Source organism: Seriola dumerili, unplaced genomic scaffold, assembly GCF_002260705.1.
Source record: "Seriola dumerili isolate Sdu_G_001 unplaced genomic scaffold, Sdu_1.0 BDQW01000450.1, whole genome shotgun sequence".
Taxonomy (NCBI): domain Eukaryota; kingdom Metazoa; phylum Chordata; class Actinopteri; order Carangiformes; family Carangidae; genus Seriola; species Seriola dumerili.
The window spans coordinates 33,172-51,234 of NW_019174705.1; the positions used below are offsets into that span (position 1 = coordinate 33,172).

General features: G+C 41.7%; 1 protein-coding gene across 1 annotated transcript; it reads left to right on the top strand.

Annotated features, from left to right (window-relative positions):
* Nucleotides 1-4,767: 4,767 nt before the first annotated feature.
* On the top strand, nucleotides 4,768-16,149 carry tmem38b (transmembrane protein 38B). The gene is made up of 6 exons (XM_022762894.1): nucleotides 4,768-5,217; nucleotides 11,754-11,910; nucleotides 12,435-12,619; nucleotides 12,796-12,883; nucleotides 13,586-13,703; nucleotides 15,022-16,149. The coding sequence occupies exons 1-6, from the start codon at nucleotides 5,094-5,096 to the stop codon at nucleotides 15,322-15,324; spliced, it is 975 nt and encodes a 324-aa protein (XP_022618615.1). The 5' UTR covers nucleotides 4,768-5,093; the 3' UTR covers nucleotides 15,325-16,149.
* The last annotated feature ends 1,914 nt before the right edge of the window (nucleotides 16,150-18,063 follow it).

Genomic DNA, 18,063 nt, shown 5'->3' on the forward strand with positions numbered 1-18,063 from the left:
ATGTGTTGTTTATTTTTAGCTGTCGACACCACTTCACCCATGTGCAAAGGCCGTGACTTCATTTCATTGAAAAGTTTTCCCTGACCACTTCAATTGTTTGACATGAATGTAACAGGAGCAGTTCCAAAACCAGCAGATCTCCCCATGTCGATAGTTATCGGAAATGCCAGCACAACCTCATCTGGCTTCACCCCTGCCTGACTTCCTCAGTGAGGACATCATTGAGGGTTTGAACCAGTGAGGGTGTGGGGGGGGCACATTTGTGGGATAACACACTGGTGACAGGCTTAGCAGCCACAGACGTAATTAAACAAAGATTCCAGTTGTTCAGAAATCCCCAGTTTTAGCCACTTATGAGGTGTGCTCAAGAAATCCGAGGAATGAGAGGCCGTCCCTGTGATGGCGGTGTTGTGGACACAATTTAATCCTGCACCACTGGGAGAATACTGATGAGAAGTGCTTGGGGTGGAGGGTGTGTGTATGTGTATATTTATGTGTATGTTTGTGCGTGAAATCTCCGACAACCATCGAGCCTTGAACCTGAAAGACCCACACACCTATAATATATTTATGGGAGGTGTCACGTCAGAGAGCTGGGTCATATCTAAAATCCAGGCCCTGGAAATAATGTACAGCCTCCAATGACGACACACTGTACAACTCAGAGGTTTCAACAAGCTGATACACATCTCGCTACCAACACAAACACAGGATTGGTCTCGGGTGGAGTTGTTTCACCACGTATGTTGGTTTTTTAAATACGTGGTTACATCATCGGCTACTCTGTGTCCTCAAGATATTTATCAGTCCATGTTTATCGCAGCTTTGAAATCACATCACCTCCAACAGGGGTTTTCACATGGGCTGTAACAAATGACACAAAGCTTGTGTACTTTGAAATGGAACAAGGTCACAAAAACATTAATAACAGCATTTTTCACTGATCCACATCTCAATTAAGCCCAAGGTTTGATGACTAATCCTTATCAACTGAGGATGATTTTTCATTTTGACATGTATAGTGACTGAATATAGCCCAAGCATTTACTTGCTGATTCATATTTCTTAATAAGATAACATGAAATATGAATATGACATTACTATTAGACTGTTGCTGTTGATGGATGGTCATGTTTCAGTTGAATAATACTGTATGAGCGCAGATATTAACATAATGAGATATGTAATGGATAGTCAACTGCTGCTATCTAGTGGCTATTATTTCACATTACACCTTCTCAACAGCACTTTATATAAAATACCTTTACACACTGTACTGCTTCAATTCACAGATTATTTACCATTACATCAATATTTTTAATGTGTAAGATCAGTTGCTTTTAAAAACAAACTCAGATATAAAAGCCGGTGCTCCTTTCAAATGACATAAGGATCAGTGTTGCAAGTTTGATGTCTGGTTATTACCTCCGCCAAGGAAGTTATGTTTTTACCCATGTCTGCTTGTTGGTTTGTTTGTTTATTTGTCAATAGGATTACGCAAAAAGAGGGACCAATCTGCACTGAAACTGCTGGTGTATGGGCCAGGGAAGAACCCATTACAATTTGGGGTAGATCTGCATCATTTACTATGAATTTTAAGTTTTTTTCTCTGAAGTCTCTGAAGATGTTTGAGATTGGCCTTGGTGTAGATCTGTGATCTCTGAGTGCCCCTCTAGTTCAGTATGGCATTATTACTGCCTCACATGCTAGAAAAAGTTCTAGTTTTATCTGAAGACGACCGCAACTTTTTGGCTGCAGCTGCTTGTTACAGTATGGTTTTATGCAACATAATCTTCATGGGAGCTAATGAAGTTTCATTGATTTATTGTTTAAGTTCAGTCTATTTTTGCATAGGTAAGTCAAGGCATGTGGTAGTGAAAAGGCTTGTTGGCTTGTATGGAGCCACCACCAGGTGTCATCATCCATCAGCCAGAAACCAGCTGTATAAGAAACACTTGTATGGTACTATAATTACACTTTAAGTCCCTGGGCCTATAATGTAATGAAAACTGGCCTTCAACACATAATAGGTCACAATAGGGGGCACAGGTTTATAACATGAAAAATGCGCATGCGTCGGCGGTGTACGTGCCTGCTAGAGCCTCTGTCATAAATCGACTATTCATATAAATTTTATCCAGTTTTTGAGCCAGTCTCTGCTGAACACTTTTAGATCCCACTCGTTTCATCCAAGCGTTTTTAACAGAGTAAAATGTTTTAGTAATTGGGCGCTCGGATTTTAAGTTACACTTCGCAGCTCGCGACAGACTGCCGAGGCTAGCACGATCCGGTTTGTTTGTAGCATTTGGAGCTAACGCTAACTGAGCAACAGGGATTGCAGACACCGGGTGACAAGCCGACCAACAGACTGCAAACCAAGGCCTCATCTCCGCAGCGGATCCACTTGTTGAACCCTTGTCGTTAAGTTTTACTGTATGCTAACCCATCTGTGGATCACCTCTGCCCCTTCAACTAAAACCTTTTAACGCCGCGGGCTCCGGGTTGGAGCCCCTGTGTAGGTGTTTTCGGGCTCCCTGTTAGCCGCTGCTACCATCTACAGCCAGCACCTAAGCTGCACGTTTGGCCCTGTACTGGCCTCCGCCTTTATTTCTGCTTCCCAGCCACCTACATACAACCCATGGCTGCACTTACCTCTCCGTCCGGCTGTGTCAGCTGCGCCCGCCTGGCCGATAAGATTGTGGAGCTAGAAGGAAGTATCTCCACACTCTACCAGATCCATGAAGCCGAGAAGCTCATGGACACCACCATTTTCAGTTGGAGTGCCTGATGCCACTCTTCCAGAGCCTGTTGCCGCTCACTCCCCTGGTATTGGTGCCTCTCCTCCGATCACGGTTCCCCCTGATCTCCCCATCAGCTGTAACTGGACGCTCCTCCTGCACCTGGACTCGTCGCTCCACACCGCTTTTTGCACCAGCGCCGCGAGGAGCTCCAGCCCCCGTCTCTGCTCACCACTCTCCAGCCACTTCAACCATCGGACAGGTCGCTACCCGGCCGGTGACCGCGGCTCCCCGCCAGAAGCCTCCACTGCACAACTTTTCCTCTACATCGTTGATCGTTGGGGACTCCGTGCTCAGACATATAAACAGTTGTGACCCAATGCATACCCGGTGCCACGGCTGTGGATATTATTCAGGAGATCCCTAATCTACTCAGCAAATACCCACATGTTCACAATCGTATCATCGTGTGGGTACGGATGACACCACCAAGCAGCAGACTTAGGTTTTAAAACAAGATTTTAACCGTCCTTTTTTAACGCAGGTTACTCAAAAACTGCAACAAAAAAACCCTCTCTTCATCTCAGGACCCCTACCCTCCCTGGGCCGAGGTAGTGTCTGTTCAGTCACTGCCGTCATTGAACATGTGGCAGCAGTCAGTCTGTTGATCACACACTTTGGCCATTATCAACAATTTTAATCTTTTCTTGGAAAAAGATCCTTTTTTTTTTTTTTAGCAGAGATGGTTTCCACCCCAGCTTCCATGGCACACGTGCACTTTCAGCAAACATTGTCCATGCAGTTTCTACAACCTCCCGCCACTGACTGACCGCTATCCACCCCACCACAACAACTCTGGACCATGCACCGGCCAGTTATTACTCCTGTCAGCCTCCAATGACCTGTTTTTTTAAGAATAGCTCCCCCTGCTGTCCCGGGGTCGGAAGTCTGATCCAAGACAGGATTATTATTTCAGGTGATTTTAACTTGCATGTGGACAATCAATCAGACCCGATGCTGCAGAATTTTTAAACTTGTATGAATTTTGTTCAACATGTTTCCCATCCTACTCACAACAGAGGCCACACTTTAGATCTTCTATTAACCCATGGGTTATCAATTAATATCTCTTCAGTTTTAGATATAGGCTTGTCCAATCATTTCTGTGTCTTTTTTTTACTGTCAAATGTTTTAAACAACAGTATTTTTCGAGAACAAACTGCCAGGAAATACTATCTTACTGCTGAAGGGGCTGCGAATGTCTTTGATCTTTTATGTGATGCTGCTCCAGATGTTTTTCCTTCCTCCTGTGATTTTATTGTAGATGGTTTTAACAGTAAACTAAAGTCAACCCTAGACACAGTGGCTCTATTAATACTGAAAAAGATTACTACCAATCCAACACCTCCCTGGAGAAATGAGGAAATCAAACATTTACAGTTTAACAGGAGGGATTCACATGCACTAACATGCACGTGCACTAACATGCACAAGCTACCAGACCTGTTACAAAAACAAAGAACAGAGAAACTGTTATAAAGGGGGAGTGACCTAGTTCTCTGCTCAGGACACCGTTATTCCACTATCCTTACATAGAAAATAGTTATTTGCTGCTATATTATAGTTATAGAAAATCTCATTTACAGAACCTTTAAGTGACATTTTCAGTGCAGGGCTTTTACTTCCTCCACCACAGAAATTGATGTACCTCAAAGTTCACAACGTGTCATTTCCACCTGTAGGCTCCACCCATCAAAGGTAGCTACACACCAATCTATTGGCAGTTTGTGTAAAACCATACAAGAGAACAAACTAGCTAGTACAACTGCTGACCCATTCCCTGCATGTGTGTGAATCAGTGTGTGTGTATGATATTTGGGGTGTAAGTGTGGATTTGTCCGCTTTTACAAATCGTGTGTCATCGCCTCTCAAAGCCATACTCTGACACGCCATTGGCTCGCCGTGCTCTCATTCCTCCAATCACACAGCCGCTCTGGCTCCGCCCGCCACATCACAAGTATGGCGGAACACGGAGCAGGAATTCCGCCTATGCGCTGGTGACAGCCTCGTTGTCGGGGTGACACCGACGATGACCATCCTCTGCCAGTACAGATCTGTTGTCAGGCGACGAGCGGCTATCCGCGAAGGCAACTAACCAGCTGCGAGCAACCTGGCCGCGGTGCATCCTCACACACAGCTGTTTTAGCGGCTTGTGTCAGACTTGACAGACGGTGGATGAAGCCAAGTGTTTGCCCTGATGCTCTGAGCTGGACCAGTGCCTTTTCTCGACTTGAACTCCTCTCTAGGATTCAATAGAATAGTTTACTCTTCCGGAAGAGTTTCAGAAATAAGATAATGGATTTGTTCGGGATGCTGCATTTAGACGAACTGTCCCACGGACTGGCAAACTTGTCCATGTTTCCATACTTTGACATGGCGCACTACATCGTGTCAGTCATGGCTCTGAGGGAGCAGCCAGGTAAGTGGCTCATATTCACTGACTGACTGCCAAGGCACGACGTTTACAGTTTCAACAAAGTGTGTGATGGAATAGAAGAAGTGACAGTTTCGTCTTGCAGTAGTTTTCGTTTTGCAGTATTTTCAATTGTTGAAACTTGAACTTAATGTAATGAGCCAACAGCTATCCTGTTGCTTCAAGTTCTGCACCTGAATGCCACGCAGCCACAAAGTTGTGCCTAATGTCCTAGTCTGCTGTATCACAAAGAAAACATCTATTCTACTTTAATTTGTCTATATAATCTAGACGTCTATTTCATGACATTAACATATTAGGTATAAAATGATGGGAAAAAAGACGAATATTCTCTAATTCCAGTTTCAAAAAATTTTGTCATATAGCTTCTTAAAATTAGTCTTTCTGGCTCTTTGACTTAAGTTGAAAAAAGATTCCCCTTTATATTTTACTTTTAAAGACTAAACAGGAAATCAAAAAATATGTAATCAGTAAATTTATTAATATTGAAAATAGTTGTTAGTTGGATTACTTAAACCCCCCCCAAAAAAAGGTGCATATAATCAGAAGCCCCACTATCGTGCCATGATGAATTAATCAATTAATCCAATTAAATACATTGTAAACACACCTGGCTGAGTTAGCTGTAGCAGCCTGTGTGTAGCTTGTTCTGTCATGGTGTTGAAACTCATTGTTTGCCTTTGTATCTTCTACATTATTTTTATGTGATGTAATATGAAATGTAATTTATTTTCACTCGAGCCATATCATGATCATAAATATCATAATGTGATATCCTTTTACCAAATACAATTGACCAAATTAGTGAATTTGAGCAAACTGTAAACAAAAACAAACAAATTAGTTGCTGAAGTTTTGAAGAAGTGAAAACTGAGGCCTTTGAATAATCAATAGATTAAAGACTACATGTCATTATCTGTTTCCTCTGTAGAGCATCTCCATAGTTTAAATTACTAAAATCTAAATTATGAAACCAACTGTCACGTACAGTGCAAAGCTTTTAGTTTTTACCTGATCTCATTATTGAGTAAGTTTGATACAGTTCTCTATCATCACTTGTTGACTGTTGCTCATGTTTGCTGTCTTTGTTTGTTTGACTGACAAACACACACATGCAGCAGAGTGACTGGAAGAACTTTAAAACACACTGTAACACTCAGCTACACTCTATTGTATCAGCCTAGACCAAAGGCAGGCACTGAGCCAACTATGATATGTCACTGAGATATTGACTACAGGGACAGGTGGACTTTTAACTGCGCAGTGAACTTTAACTTTCAACACACACACACACACACACACACACACACAGTCCATTGTAGTTCCGCTGCTGTAAATCTACAGTCTATTTTCGAACTTGCCTTGCAAAGCATCTGAGCTGCTGTGACCTTTAACCCTTTGTCTTCTACTCCCATCTATCTGCATGCAGCTGAAAGAAAGACACACACACAGTAAAAGTATGGACAAACAATATGCCACAGGTCAGCAAACGCAATGCAGGATCCACATATTTTCACTGTGTGTGTTTTTATTTTTTGTGCATATGGAGACATAGATGTCAGACATGGCTGAGATATTTGGGGAACGAATCACGTGGACAGTATCTGATGAAAGACGGAAACAGTAATGTGTGCGTCCTTTGTGTGTTTGTGGTCATTGTAATTGCCTGTTTAAGCACGTACTGTGTCTGGAGCTATAGCTTTACAAAAAGTTACCAAGAGAAAAGCAAAGGTTTAAATCTCAGGGTCATTTGGAAAGAAGTTCAATAAAAAAAGAATAAAAGTCAAGACACAAATCACTCAGAGCCAGCTCCAGTTCTTCTTTTCCCCTAAAGGAAAGGAATGCCATAAACCAATCAAACCCTCCCTTGCTTTTCTCTGTCCTGTGTTAATCTTCACTTCCTGCTCTACAGTGCATCCACTCTGGGTGTTAAGTGTTGGAGCTGCTCAACACAAAAGTCACCATAGTATTTTTTCTGAAAACATCATTTTCAAGACGAGAAAATCATTATTCCAAAGCTTCAAACAGGAAAAAGACACTCAACTGTCACTGCAGTTCACTGTGGAGTTATTTTAAGCACATCTCTAAACCTTGCTGTGTGTGGATTGTATCGGAAGCAGGAGGACAAGGACATGGAGGCAGTGGTTATATGTCAATCAGTGATCCTCCCTTCAAGCCAAAAATAACCAGAGATAAGCCACGTTTTTCTCATCTCACTCTGCCTGTAATGACTGTCCTCTGAGAGAAGAAGAGAGGGCTAAGAAAGTCTGAGTACGAGGGGTCATAAAACTAAAATAGTGGGCAAAGGAAAATCCGGCATTGGCTCAGCAGAGGTTGAGAGTGAGATTAAGTGAGAAGGAAAGTGTTAGAAAGAGCGATCGACTTGGAGAAAAGAGGAGAATTATAGAAATGGAGATTAGAAAAATGGAGTTGAGGAATGAAGAACAAGACAGATTAAGAGTGAGTTTCAGGAGAGAGGAAGAATGTGTTATTTACAGACTTACATAATGCTGTGTTTGGTGTTCATGGTAGGTGAGATGTTGTCCTGGTTAAGACTTAAATGACTGTTTTTGATCAGGCTGCGTCAGCACTGCTGCAGCGGCAACAACCGAGCCATTTTCTCAGCTACAAGACTTTATCTCAATACCTCCTTCGTTTGTGTTCATTTGTAAAGATCTTGGTTTGTGCAAATGCATGTAAATAATCTCACATGGACTACAAACACTAATCTAAAATAATTTGCAAGTGGTCTTTTCTCTTACTGACTATGAAATAGCTTGAAAGGCAAAACTGATCTCAGACTATTTAGTTATATTGTAGCTGTGCTTTTAAGAGAGCTTTCCAGGAAGTGAACAGTCTTCAGTTTGTTTTAATTCCTGGGAGAACTGAGGGGGAGAGAGATGAGACGTAACATGAACCCGCTCTCTACGGATAGACAGAGGAAGAAAGAAAGAAAGGAAGAACTGGAAATACACCCAATACAGGATGACATGTCACAGCTGTGCTGTACTTGCTTGCAGTGCTCAGATTTGACTTGTAAATGTGTTTCCTTCAAATGTGAAACCAGGAGACAGGATCTGGTCTGGTGTGTTTGTGTATTTGTCTGAGCAGTGTATAATATTTCAACATCAAATGTAAGCAACATGTTTCTTTATTGGTCTGTTTTGTCTAAGGGTGTGGGTTTGGGCTCAATGCTGGGAGGGACACAGCAACCCCTCCAAAACAAAGGACTTTATAGTGCTGTCAGCAGAATAGTTTATTAACATATGATCTGTATTTACATTTAAATAAAAACTATACATGGTAACAAATCAAGGATTAAGAAAAAGTAAATTTAAGGAAATTACTTGTTCATGGAAAAGAGAAAAAACGAACAATATTTTTACATCTTATATATATATATATATTCATTAGGCCTACTAGCGTTGCAGTTCCCCCCTCCTCCCTTAATTTCACATTTAAAACTACAGTTAAATATTGCTGAGCCAGTGACGCATGTATTAACAATCTAATAATGTAAAGTTGGTGACATTAGGAAGATAGCAGGTTTTCATTTTAAAATCAATGTGGCTGTGCTGGTTAGTTTACTACCTACTACTCATGCTCTGGATGGTGAAAAAGATCCTGATGTCTCTTATTTGGTGGCATGATATCTACAAAGTACAAAACATGTTGGCAATAGAGGAAAGGGTGTCATCTGAATTACAGAATTCTTGCCAATGGTTGAGGTCTGGACTGACACTGATAACTGACCGTTGTCAGCACATTGAATCCACTCTTGCCTCCTCTGTGTCTGTCAGTAAGTGAGATATTGATAGATGACGTGAGCCTCCAGATAGCACCCTTTCAGCCAATCAAATGCTAGTATGCCTAAAGCGATTGTCTTGGAGACATAGCCTCTGGAAGGGCACATCGGGATGATCTAATATGACTTCACTCCAAACATAGTGCGAACGAGTTCACTCAACCATATGCAAACCTTCACCCTTGGTTTTGTCGTCCAACTTTCTTGCATATCTCCTGCAGATATTCCCAATCATGTTTCACGAGTCCTGAAAAGCAACCTTGTTTGTTTTCAGAGACCTACAAATGCAGGGGTTGCATTTATGCTAAAATTTTTAACATGTTTTGTAAGGTTAAAGTGCAATAGTCTCCACCTCAACACTGGAGCACCACTTCTGCCTCCCCCTTAAAACTTGGAGCTCGTCCAAGCAGCAGTTTGTTTTGTTCTTGAACTAAAGGTGATGACAGACCAACACTGTTTACTATGTAAGCAATGTGCTGCACTTGTGAACTGTGTGCTACAAGTTCTGTGAGACCAAAGGCACCAACACTGAGGTTTCATATCAGGGCTCATGTAGACTCTGACCGGAGAAGATGTGTATGATAGTCATGGTTCTAGATTATTGGTATATTTCTAACCACTCTTACCTATCTGACGTTTGCATGAGTATTCTTCTTGCCAGACCTTTTTTTCTTCTTTTTTTTCTTTACTTTTTCAAACTTCCTCTTCTAACTGTGGCACAACATGTTCATTTCATCAGACCTCATGTGCACACAGAGGAATAACTGCCTGGTTTTGTCACCAGTAAAAATTTATTAACACTGATGCTTCACTGTGCTCTTAATGCTGCAGCTTGAGTTATATTATACAATATATCACCCACCACCATTCATTACAGTTACAGTTGTGACTTTATCCATCTGTTTTGCAATATTTGACTCTAATATGTTAAAATGAGTCAATGTGATAGAACAGTTCTCCTTTTAGTTGTAATAGTGACTCAGTATCGTATGTGTGGAGACAGCATCGGCACCAAAAAAAATGAGTGTTTAACAGTTTTTTAAGCATTTTATGAAACAATGTTAGATATTATTTAAAGAAATGAAAATGGGTATGTCTTTTTACGTGCGCACAAGTGAACAGCCTCTTTCTTTTCTTTTTTTTTTGTCTTTGTGTCTGACATTTCAATTCCATGCTTTTCCATTTGTGCATCTGACTCGTCATAGCAGGAGAATCACGGGTGAAACTCGTAACACTAATGACAGCTCTGCTCCAGTGATTGGTGCAGTGAATTGCAGCAGTTAATCATGGTAATGGTTACACCTGTGTTCGACAAGTCACAATGTCTCCCCTCAAATTCTGGGAAAATCCTTTGTTTGGAAATGAATAGTTTTAAACAAATGAACAAGCTCATGTAAGAGGGATCCTACCATATTGTGTATGTTAAACAGATAAAGCTGTGTGGGAAGAGCACATTCTTCTTTTACTCAGTTACCAGTTAGTTTACATATGAGGATTTTACATGAAAATAACAACACGTTGTTAACATCCAGTGGTGGACCTTATCTCATTTAGAGACCTAACAACAATAATTTGTCACTGTGACTAATGTCTTCTTTTAACAGGTGGGAAATTAAATTGATTCTGTGTCATTTTCGGATTCTTTTAAGAAGAAAGTTAAATGTGAGCCGCGCAGACTGAATCCAGAGGAGTCTGCAGAGGGGGCAGACAGAGCTATAAATCCTCCAGGTTTACCGATCTCTCTCCAGGAGTCTATAATCTGCCTGTAATCCTCAGATTACCAGTATGGTCCTATGTGCGGCCACAGTGACTCTGGGCAGGTGGCTCAAGGTTAACTGAGTGCTACCTGTGTGAACCTAAGGGAAATATGTATATCTTTGTCTATATTGGCAGCCTTCATTTAGGTAGAGATAAGTCAAGTCAGTCTTAGATAGTATTGGACTATCTGTGCAACGGTACATAGAGTTCTATAAAGTATAAACAAAATCTCAGTGTTTTTGTAAATTTTTTCAAATAAACCCTGTGTTACAATAAACACGAATTACACTAAATCTTCCTTTTATAGGGAAGATTTACAGTGAGGATGTCTAACAAGCATAGCAGAGAGCAGTTCTCATGCTGTTTGACTTGTCTATAACTCGTGAGTGCTTATGTCATTAGTGAGCATGGAAATGGTTTCAGTGGTAAAAGGAATACAGTGCTCTTCAAACAGGGTGGAGACACAGAGGGAGTACTGAGCATCTGACTGATTATCTTCAGCAAACTGATATCGTCTGTTTGTGACTGTAAACGTCGCGCCTTTGTGCTGCACTTTGAGCCGTAGGCTCAGAAGCAAATAATGTAGCTGCGCTTGACAAACCTTTCTCTCCACTTGTTCCCTTTATCTGTTCATTTTAAACCAGTTAATAGTTACACAGTGCCAGAGACTTGGGGGTGGGGGGGCATACATCACACAGGGCAATAGCCACTGTGTCAAATCCACTGTCTGCCATTGACTTGTTATTCTGAATGCATCCTGCAACAATACTGCGCTTTCAGTCCAGACTTCATTATGCATCCGCCTTTCCTTTAACAGCAATCATGCCTTTCACAGACTCACGTTAGAGCACAGAATGTTTAGACCCTGTAGGAATGCTAATACCTTATGTATGGATGTATCTGTAATATATGGAGGACTCGAGGAAATCATGCTCATAAATATACTGTTCTTGTGCAGGAGCTCTCGAGGTGTCCAGAGTCAGCCCCTTAGCCTGCTGGTTCAGCTCCATGCTCTTCTGCTTCGGCGGAGCTGTGCTGTCTGGGATCATGCTGGCCGAGCCACCTGTAGCACCTTTGACCAACAGCACCAGCGTTCTGCTTGCTTCGGTCATCTGGTAAATATCTGAGAAATGGAAAAAAGTATGATATATGTAGATAGAGAAAAGGGCAGGAGAGGGAGGGAGGCAGAGAGTGTGAGGATTAGTGAGAGGCCTTCTGCAACTTTGAGGAAAAGGGACACCGAAAAACATGTGTGTGTCCTTTCCTCTATACATCCCTGAAGCAAAACACCACATAATGAGGGTTTTCTTTTAGAAGAAATGTGGAACTACTTAATTTTCTGTAAAGGGAGCATGAAATGTGGACGACGTTGAATGAAACAGAGAGGTTATTGTAGAGGTCCCATCTCTAAATGTGAAGCCTTTTGTTACCCTCTGCTGGTGGCACATATAATTACACTCTTCTCTCTAAAAAAAAAAAAAACACACTGCCCTCTGCTGGAGAAGTCGGGTCCCTGACAGAGACTGGCATGTGATGCTGTAAAAGTATTTACTGAAAACATACAGTAGTCTCGAGGCAGCAGGTATCTGAAATGTTTACGTGTTTGTGCACTAATTAACTGAGCCACGTGTCTCTGCAGGTACCTGGTGTTTTACTGCCCCATGGACGTGGTGTACTGTTGTGCTGCCGTGCTGCCTCTCAGGCTGGTGCTGTCAGGGATGAAGGAAGTGACCAGGACATGGAAGGTGTTGGGAGGGGTCACCCAGGCTCACGGCAAATACAAGGACAGCCTGCTGGTCATGATTGCCATTGGGTGGGCTAAAGGTCAGTAACTGTTGGTGTCCCTCCACTGGATTTAAAAAAAAAAATGTTTTTTATGGTAACAACATTTTGTGAATGGTTTTAAATAATTTTAAATAATTAAGTTGTTTTAATCAATATCTAGTATGTTCTACATATTACTCTGTATGAACCATGTGTGTCTTTTCTACCCACACTAGGTGCTGGAGGTGGTCTGATAAGTAATTTTGAGCAGCTTGTTCGAGGTGTGTGGAAACCGGAGACTAATGAGCTCCTCAGAATGTCTTAGTAAGTCTTCTAAAGGACCCTGCTGATATTACATCAGTGCACTACACGTTTGTGCTTATGAAACTACATATTTAATACACTGTGAGTATATTGTAATGTATTGAGCATAATGTGAAATTCACAGGAAGAGTTTGACATTTTGGGAAATACGCTCATTCACTTTCATGACCAGAGTCAGATGAGAAGATTGACAGGTTGTGGTTTTATGGGGGGGGGGGGACTATTTCCTGATCGGGAATCACCTCATCATGGAGTCACCTCTGGTTGCCTGGCAGGAGCTTACATCTGTGGAAATGAAACAAATGAGATATAACATGAGAACTCATGCGGGTAGCCAGGCTGTCTGTTTCTATCTGTTTTCCAGTCTTTGAGCTAAGCTAAGCTAACTGGTTGTACCGTCACATTTACCTTACAGAACATGGGAGACTGATCTTGATCTTCTCATCTAACACTTGTCATATTTCCTGAAAACAAAACATTCCTTTTAAAACCAAAGATGGAGCCACTCAACAAAGCTTTATTCTATAGTTTACACCTATTTATATATTCAAATCTCATCAGAAAACATGTTCTTTGTGTTACCTTTTTTTATTTAAGTGTCTACATGAAGGTATTGCCCTCTCTATTTTAGACATTTGAATTTTATTTTTAATCACAAGCTGTATATTGTAACTGATCATTTCTCATTGCATGTTTGTTTAGCCCCACCAAGATCACCCTGATAGGGGCGGTGCTATTCGCTCTGCAGCAGACCCACTACCTGCCTCTCCAGAAGCACCACCTGATGCTCCTCTACACCGTCTTCACTGTTGTCAACAAGGTCAGTCTGGTGTACCTGGTGGAGCTCATACGTGTGACGCTGTGACCAAGGTGATATTGATTCCGATACAAAACAGGAAGTTGCGTTTTGGTTCATGTAATTGCTTACCTAAGACAAGGACAACTAATAAATACCACTCTGTGCTTATTAATTAGATCTTAACTCAGGTATAACAAATGTTTTGGTGCCGTAGCTCCCTCCAAATCTGTGACGGCCTGTCTTCTAAATGACCTTTCTCCCTCTGCTTTTTTGAAGTTTTAGCTGTGGTGACTCACATTAGCTCGGTATTACCCGTAGGGCTGAGGCTTTTGCATCATTTTCATCAGCTTGCATCAGCCTCCCTTCTCTTCTCTGGGAAACTTGTGCTCTTGACTGAGACACAGATAAATCTACCATGTCTTCTTTCAACTCTCGTTCTGTTAGCTCCCTCTGACTCTGATCTGTTAAATTAACGCAGAGCAATTTCATCAGATTTAAGAGTTGTGTCCAACCTGTTATTTATTATTTTGGCTTTCCTGATGATGCAGGTGTTATACACTCACTCCCTAATGGGAAGTAAATAAGTGCTTTTATATGTAAACTAGGTCACCATCACATAATTGCTCAGGTTACATGAAAAAAAAAAAAGACAAATTGCCATGTAGCATAAGCTCCTGTGCTGACTTGACCTCATGATGTGATGTTCAACGAGGTCACTTCTCATGGCTGTTTCTCTGACCACAGAAATCGTTGATACCTGCAATAACTTTTAACTCTTTGGCCACAAGCAAACACAACTTATTGTCATATTTTGAGTTGATCTTGTGAACTTGATAGCAAACAGTTGTTTATTTACACATCCAGCAGTTACGGAGCAACATTAGCATTCATTTGAAGTCGTGTTTCTGGCCATCTGATGGGTGTAAGGCTACTGTTCACTCTCTTTTTTAGCTCCGCCAACTCCTCAAGGACATATTTGGCTCTTTAGCTGCTAATTGCTCCACTATGTCCACTAGCTAGTTGGTAGTTTGGCGTGGAGAAGGTGATTCACAGTGAGTTTTTCTTTTTTGGTGAGAACAGTTTGGCTGCTGCCTCCACAAACGATGCTGATGTGAACGGTGAGTATGAGCCAAAGCAGTAAAGTTGCGGGCCAGAAAACCAAAACAATGAGCTGACACTCTGCAGTCGGGTGATAATTCTCTCTGGGTTCATCAATATAACATAATATAAAAATATTGATTTGGAAGTGATTAGACAGCCACATTAACTTCCTAAAAAATGTCTCCCTCATTGGTCACATCTTGTATCTGTCATCTCATATTTATTTTCTCTCTTTCAGTCAAGGATGATGCTGACAGGCTCTTCCGCCTCACCGTTTGCTGCCATTGAGTCGGCCATCTACAAGACGCTCTTCACCGGCTACTCCCCTTACGCCGCTCTCACTGGTGAGGTAAAGAATGCATGTATTGATAATGGCACAACCACCAGGACAACCTCCGCCGCCACAACCAAAGAGTCCAGTGAGAACGGAGCGGCAAGGAAACACGCCCCGGCTTCTCCTGTCAAGGGACAAAGTGAATCGCTCAAAGCCAAAGAGGAGTCAGAGAACGCAGAGACAACAAGCTGCAAAAAGACCAACTAGTCAGCCTCTGCCCCATAGCGCCTTTTCACCTCTAAGCTGGGTTGTGGAGTCATTTCTGATTCAGATTTGTCATGTCAGGACTTAAACTTTCTGTTGTATTTTTCTTTTATCAAGAAACATGTTTTTGTCCTGCTGGCTGAACATGTTTTTATTCCATTATTTTCATTTATTTTTAATTTCTTTTGCATTTCAATTCAAAGTCGTCTGCTGAAATAGAATTTCTATAAGAGCTGACTCCAAACAACCCTGCACCTTATTATGGGGATAATCACCCCATCCTTAAAGTACTGTAATATTTATGCTGTTGGATGTGAACATCATATTATCCTTGGGCTGATTGCATATTTGCAGTACAATGTGTAGCTTAATTTTGAATATATATTTATAATAAGAACAAACTGTTGATAATTTTATCTCTGGGTTTTGGGAACAGTGCTGTGCACCTGCTGATCTATGAATGTCTCTATCTTTGTCTTTCTTTCTGTATATATTCTGCTTCATGTAAATGCTATATTTCCTACTCTGAAATAGTTAGAGACATTTTTTAAAAGAGATTATATTCTATGACACGCAGATATTTTATTCTATTTATACTAAATAATTGCACTCTTGAATGTATAACATTTCAAAATGAAAGACAACATATTGTGTTGTGTTTCTTTGGTCAATGCTTTGAATTACAGTTGAAAGCATGAGAATAAACAGGTTTAAATGCACTATAATATGTGATATTGTGGTTTTCTAGCCCCCACCTTTACCAAACAGATGTGTATAGCTCAGTGAACATGGGTGTATGAACATGTATTTTATTTATATATTTTATGTCACTGAAAGAAAGCCTATTAATACAGAATCAAACATCATGTAGCAGTCTCAGCACATTTGTTCACAGTATCATATGTCAAACAATAATTGATCACTACATTAGCAGCTTCTAAGCTGATATAAAGCAGCACAGCGTCCAGAAGTAACCTCCTAGGCTGAGAGATTGCATCAGTGTAACATCAGCACCTGATTGATACCTCACCCTCTTCAAAAAGCTGCTGGAAAGAGATCCCCCAAATCCCCCCCAATTCTCATCCATGTAACTTCAGCCGGAGAAGAACCCCCCTGTGAATACAAATTAAAAATAAGGGGGGGTAGGGGGGGTCGAGGAGAAAAGATAAGACGTTCAAAGACGATCAAAAGTGATACTGGTTGAGATGATGTACCTGCCTTTAAAACGCCTCGAGTCCACAGATTTGAGATGTATGTCACTTACAGGCTTGCATGCTCAAAGTTTTTGCTGTGTTGATATTACTGAGTCTAATGTTGAACTGTGTGACCTGGAAAACTGAAAGATGCATTAATAAGGCACTGTTTTTCCTCACACTGCCTCCTCTGACAAGAAGGCTGGTGACATGACGACAAGTCAGTGCCTGAAAGTTCCCAGACAGCTCTCTTAATGAGGTCCAGACCCGTATGACCCCCACTACAATTACTCACTGAACTGAGCAGCCCCCCCCCCACTGTCGAGCCCCCGTTCCTTTCGCCTCAGCCCCTCGCCCCCTGCGCCTCACCTGCCCTATGGCCCATCTCCTCAGCCTCTTTTTATTCTCAGACTGCTGCCTGTTTTCCACTTGTCAGGTGCAGAAAATTAATCCTTAAATGTGTGCACACAGGCTGACCTTCACACACACACACACACAGATTATACACACAATGCATGCACACATTTCTATATACATGACTTTGAACCCACAGTGGCATCTGTGTAGAGGTCATGGATATAGCAAGGATTTAGCAAACTGTCTCAGGAATATCCGATTTTCCTCTTGTCAAGGCCACGACACGCACACACACACACACACACACACACACACACACACACACACACACGCAAAAACACACACGTACAACTCATGCACATAAACAGAATGCAAAGATTCTGAATGCACATGTTACACGTACATTCATAAACAACATGATTTTGAACCCAGCGTGACGACTACAGGTCAGGGACTTACCAAGATGATGATATATTACCCATAAACAAACTCACAAAAGGCACGAAAAAAGGCACCATGGCTAAATAATGGAAAGCAATCAGGGTCTGACACTTACCGTCTCATTCCATGACCTGTTTTATTGTGATATTTTTCTTTCAACCTGCACCTGAAAATTGTTCAATCAAGTGCACTATACTACTTGTTTACTTATGTTTGAGTAAGGTTTTCTAGGGTTTCATTACACAGTTTTTAAATTATATGTCTCTTTTTTCATGTGGCTTCATTACATGGCTTGAACACTCAGTCAAAGCTTGAACACACACACGCACACACACACACACACACACACACACACACACACACACACTGGTTTTCAATCTCCCATCAATGAAGCTATACACACTGTTGGTAGCATCTTACCCTCCACTGCTGCCTGGAGTATAGCACCCCTGCTGATAAGAGGTGCAGGGCAGGTGATTACCACTTGGTGGCGTGAGGAGGCGTCATCTATGATGGCTTGATGCCTGGGAACTGACAGGCTGGCCAGCAGCTGCAGGCAAGAAGGGATGGGGACAGGAGGGGACCCTCTTTGCAGAGCCAATGGTAGCTGCCTGCATGTGTCTGAGTGTGTGTGGTCTGGTTGAGCTGTGCTTGTGAGGACTGACTGTAGACACTTCACCGGTCTTGTGAGGGCGTTTTAGGTTGTGGGGGCATTCTGGGTGGACCGAAGGGCCGATTTTAGACTTCAAAA

Coding starts and splice junctions, on each gene's coding strand:
- tmem38b (XM_022762894.1), top strand. CDS start 5,094: ATGGATTTGTTCGGGATGCTGCATTTAGACGAACTGTCCCACGGACTG. Junction 12,620..12,795: donor TGCCATTGGGTGGGCTAAAG/GTCAGTAACTGT, acceptor TACCCACACTAG/GTGCTGGAGGTGGTCTGATA. Junction 12,884..13,585: donor GAGCTCCTCAGAATGTCTTA/GTAAGTCTTCTA, acceptor ATGTTTGTTTAG/CCCCACCAAGATCACCCTGA.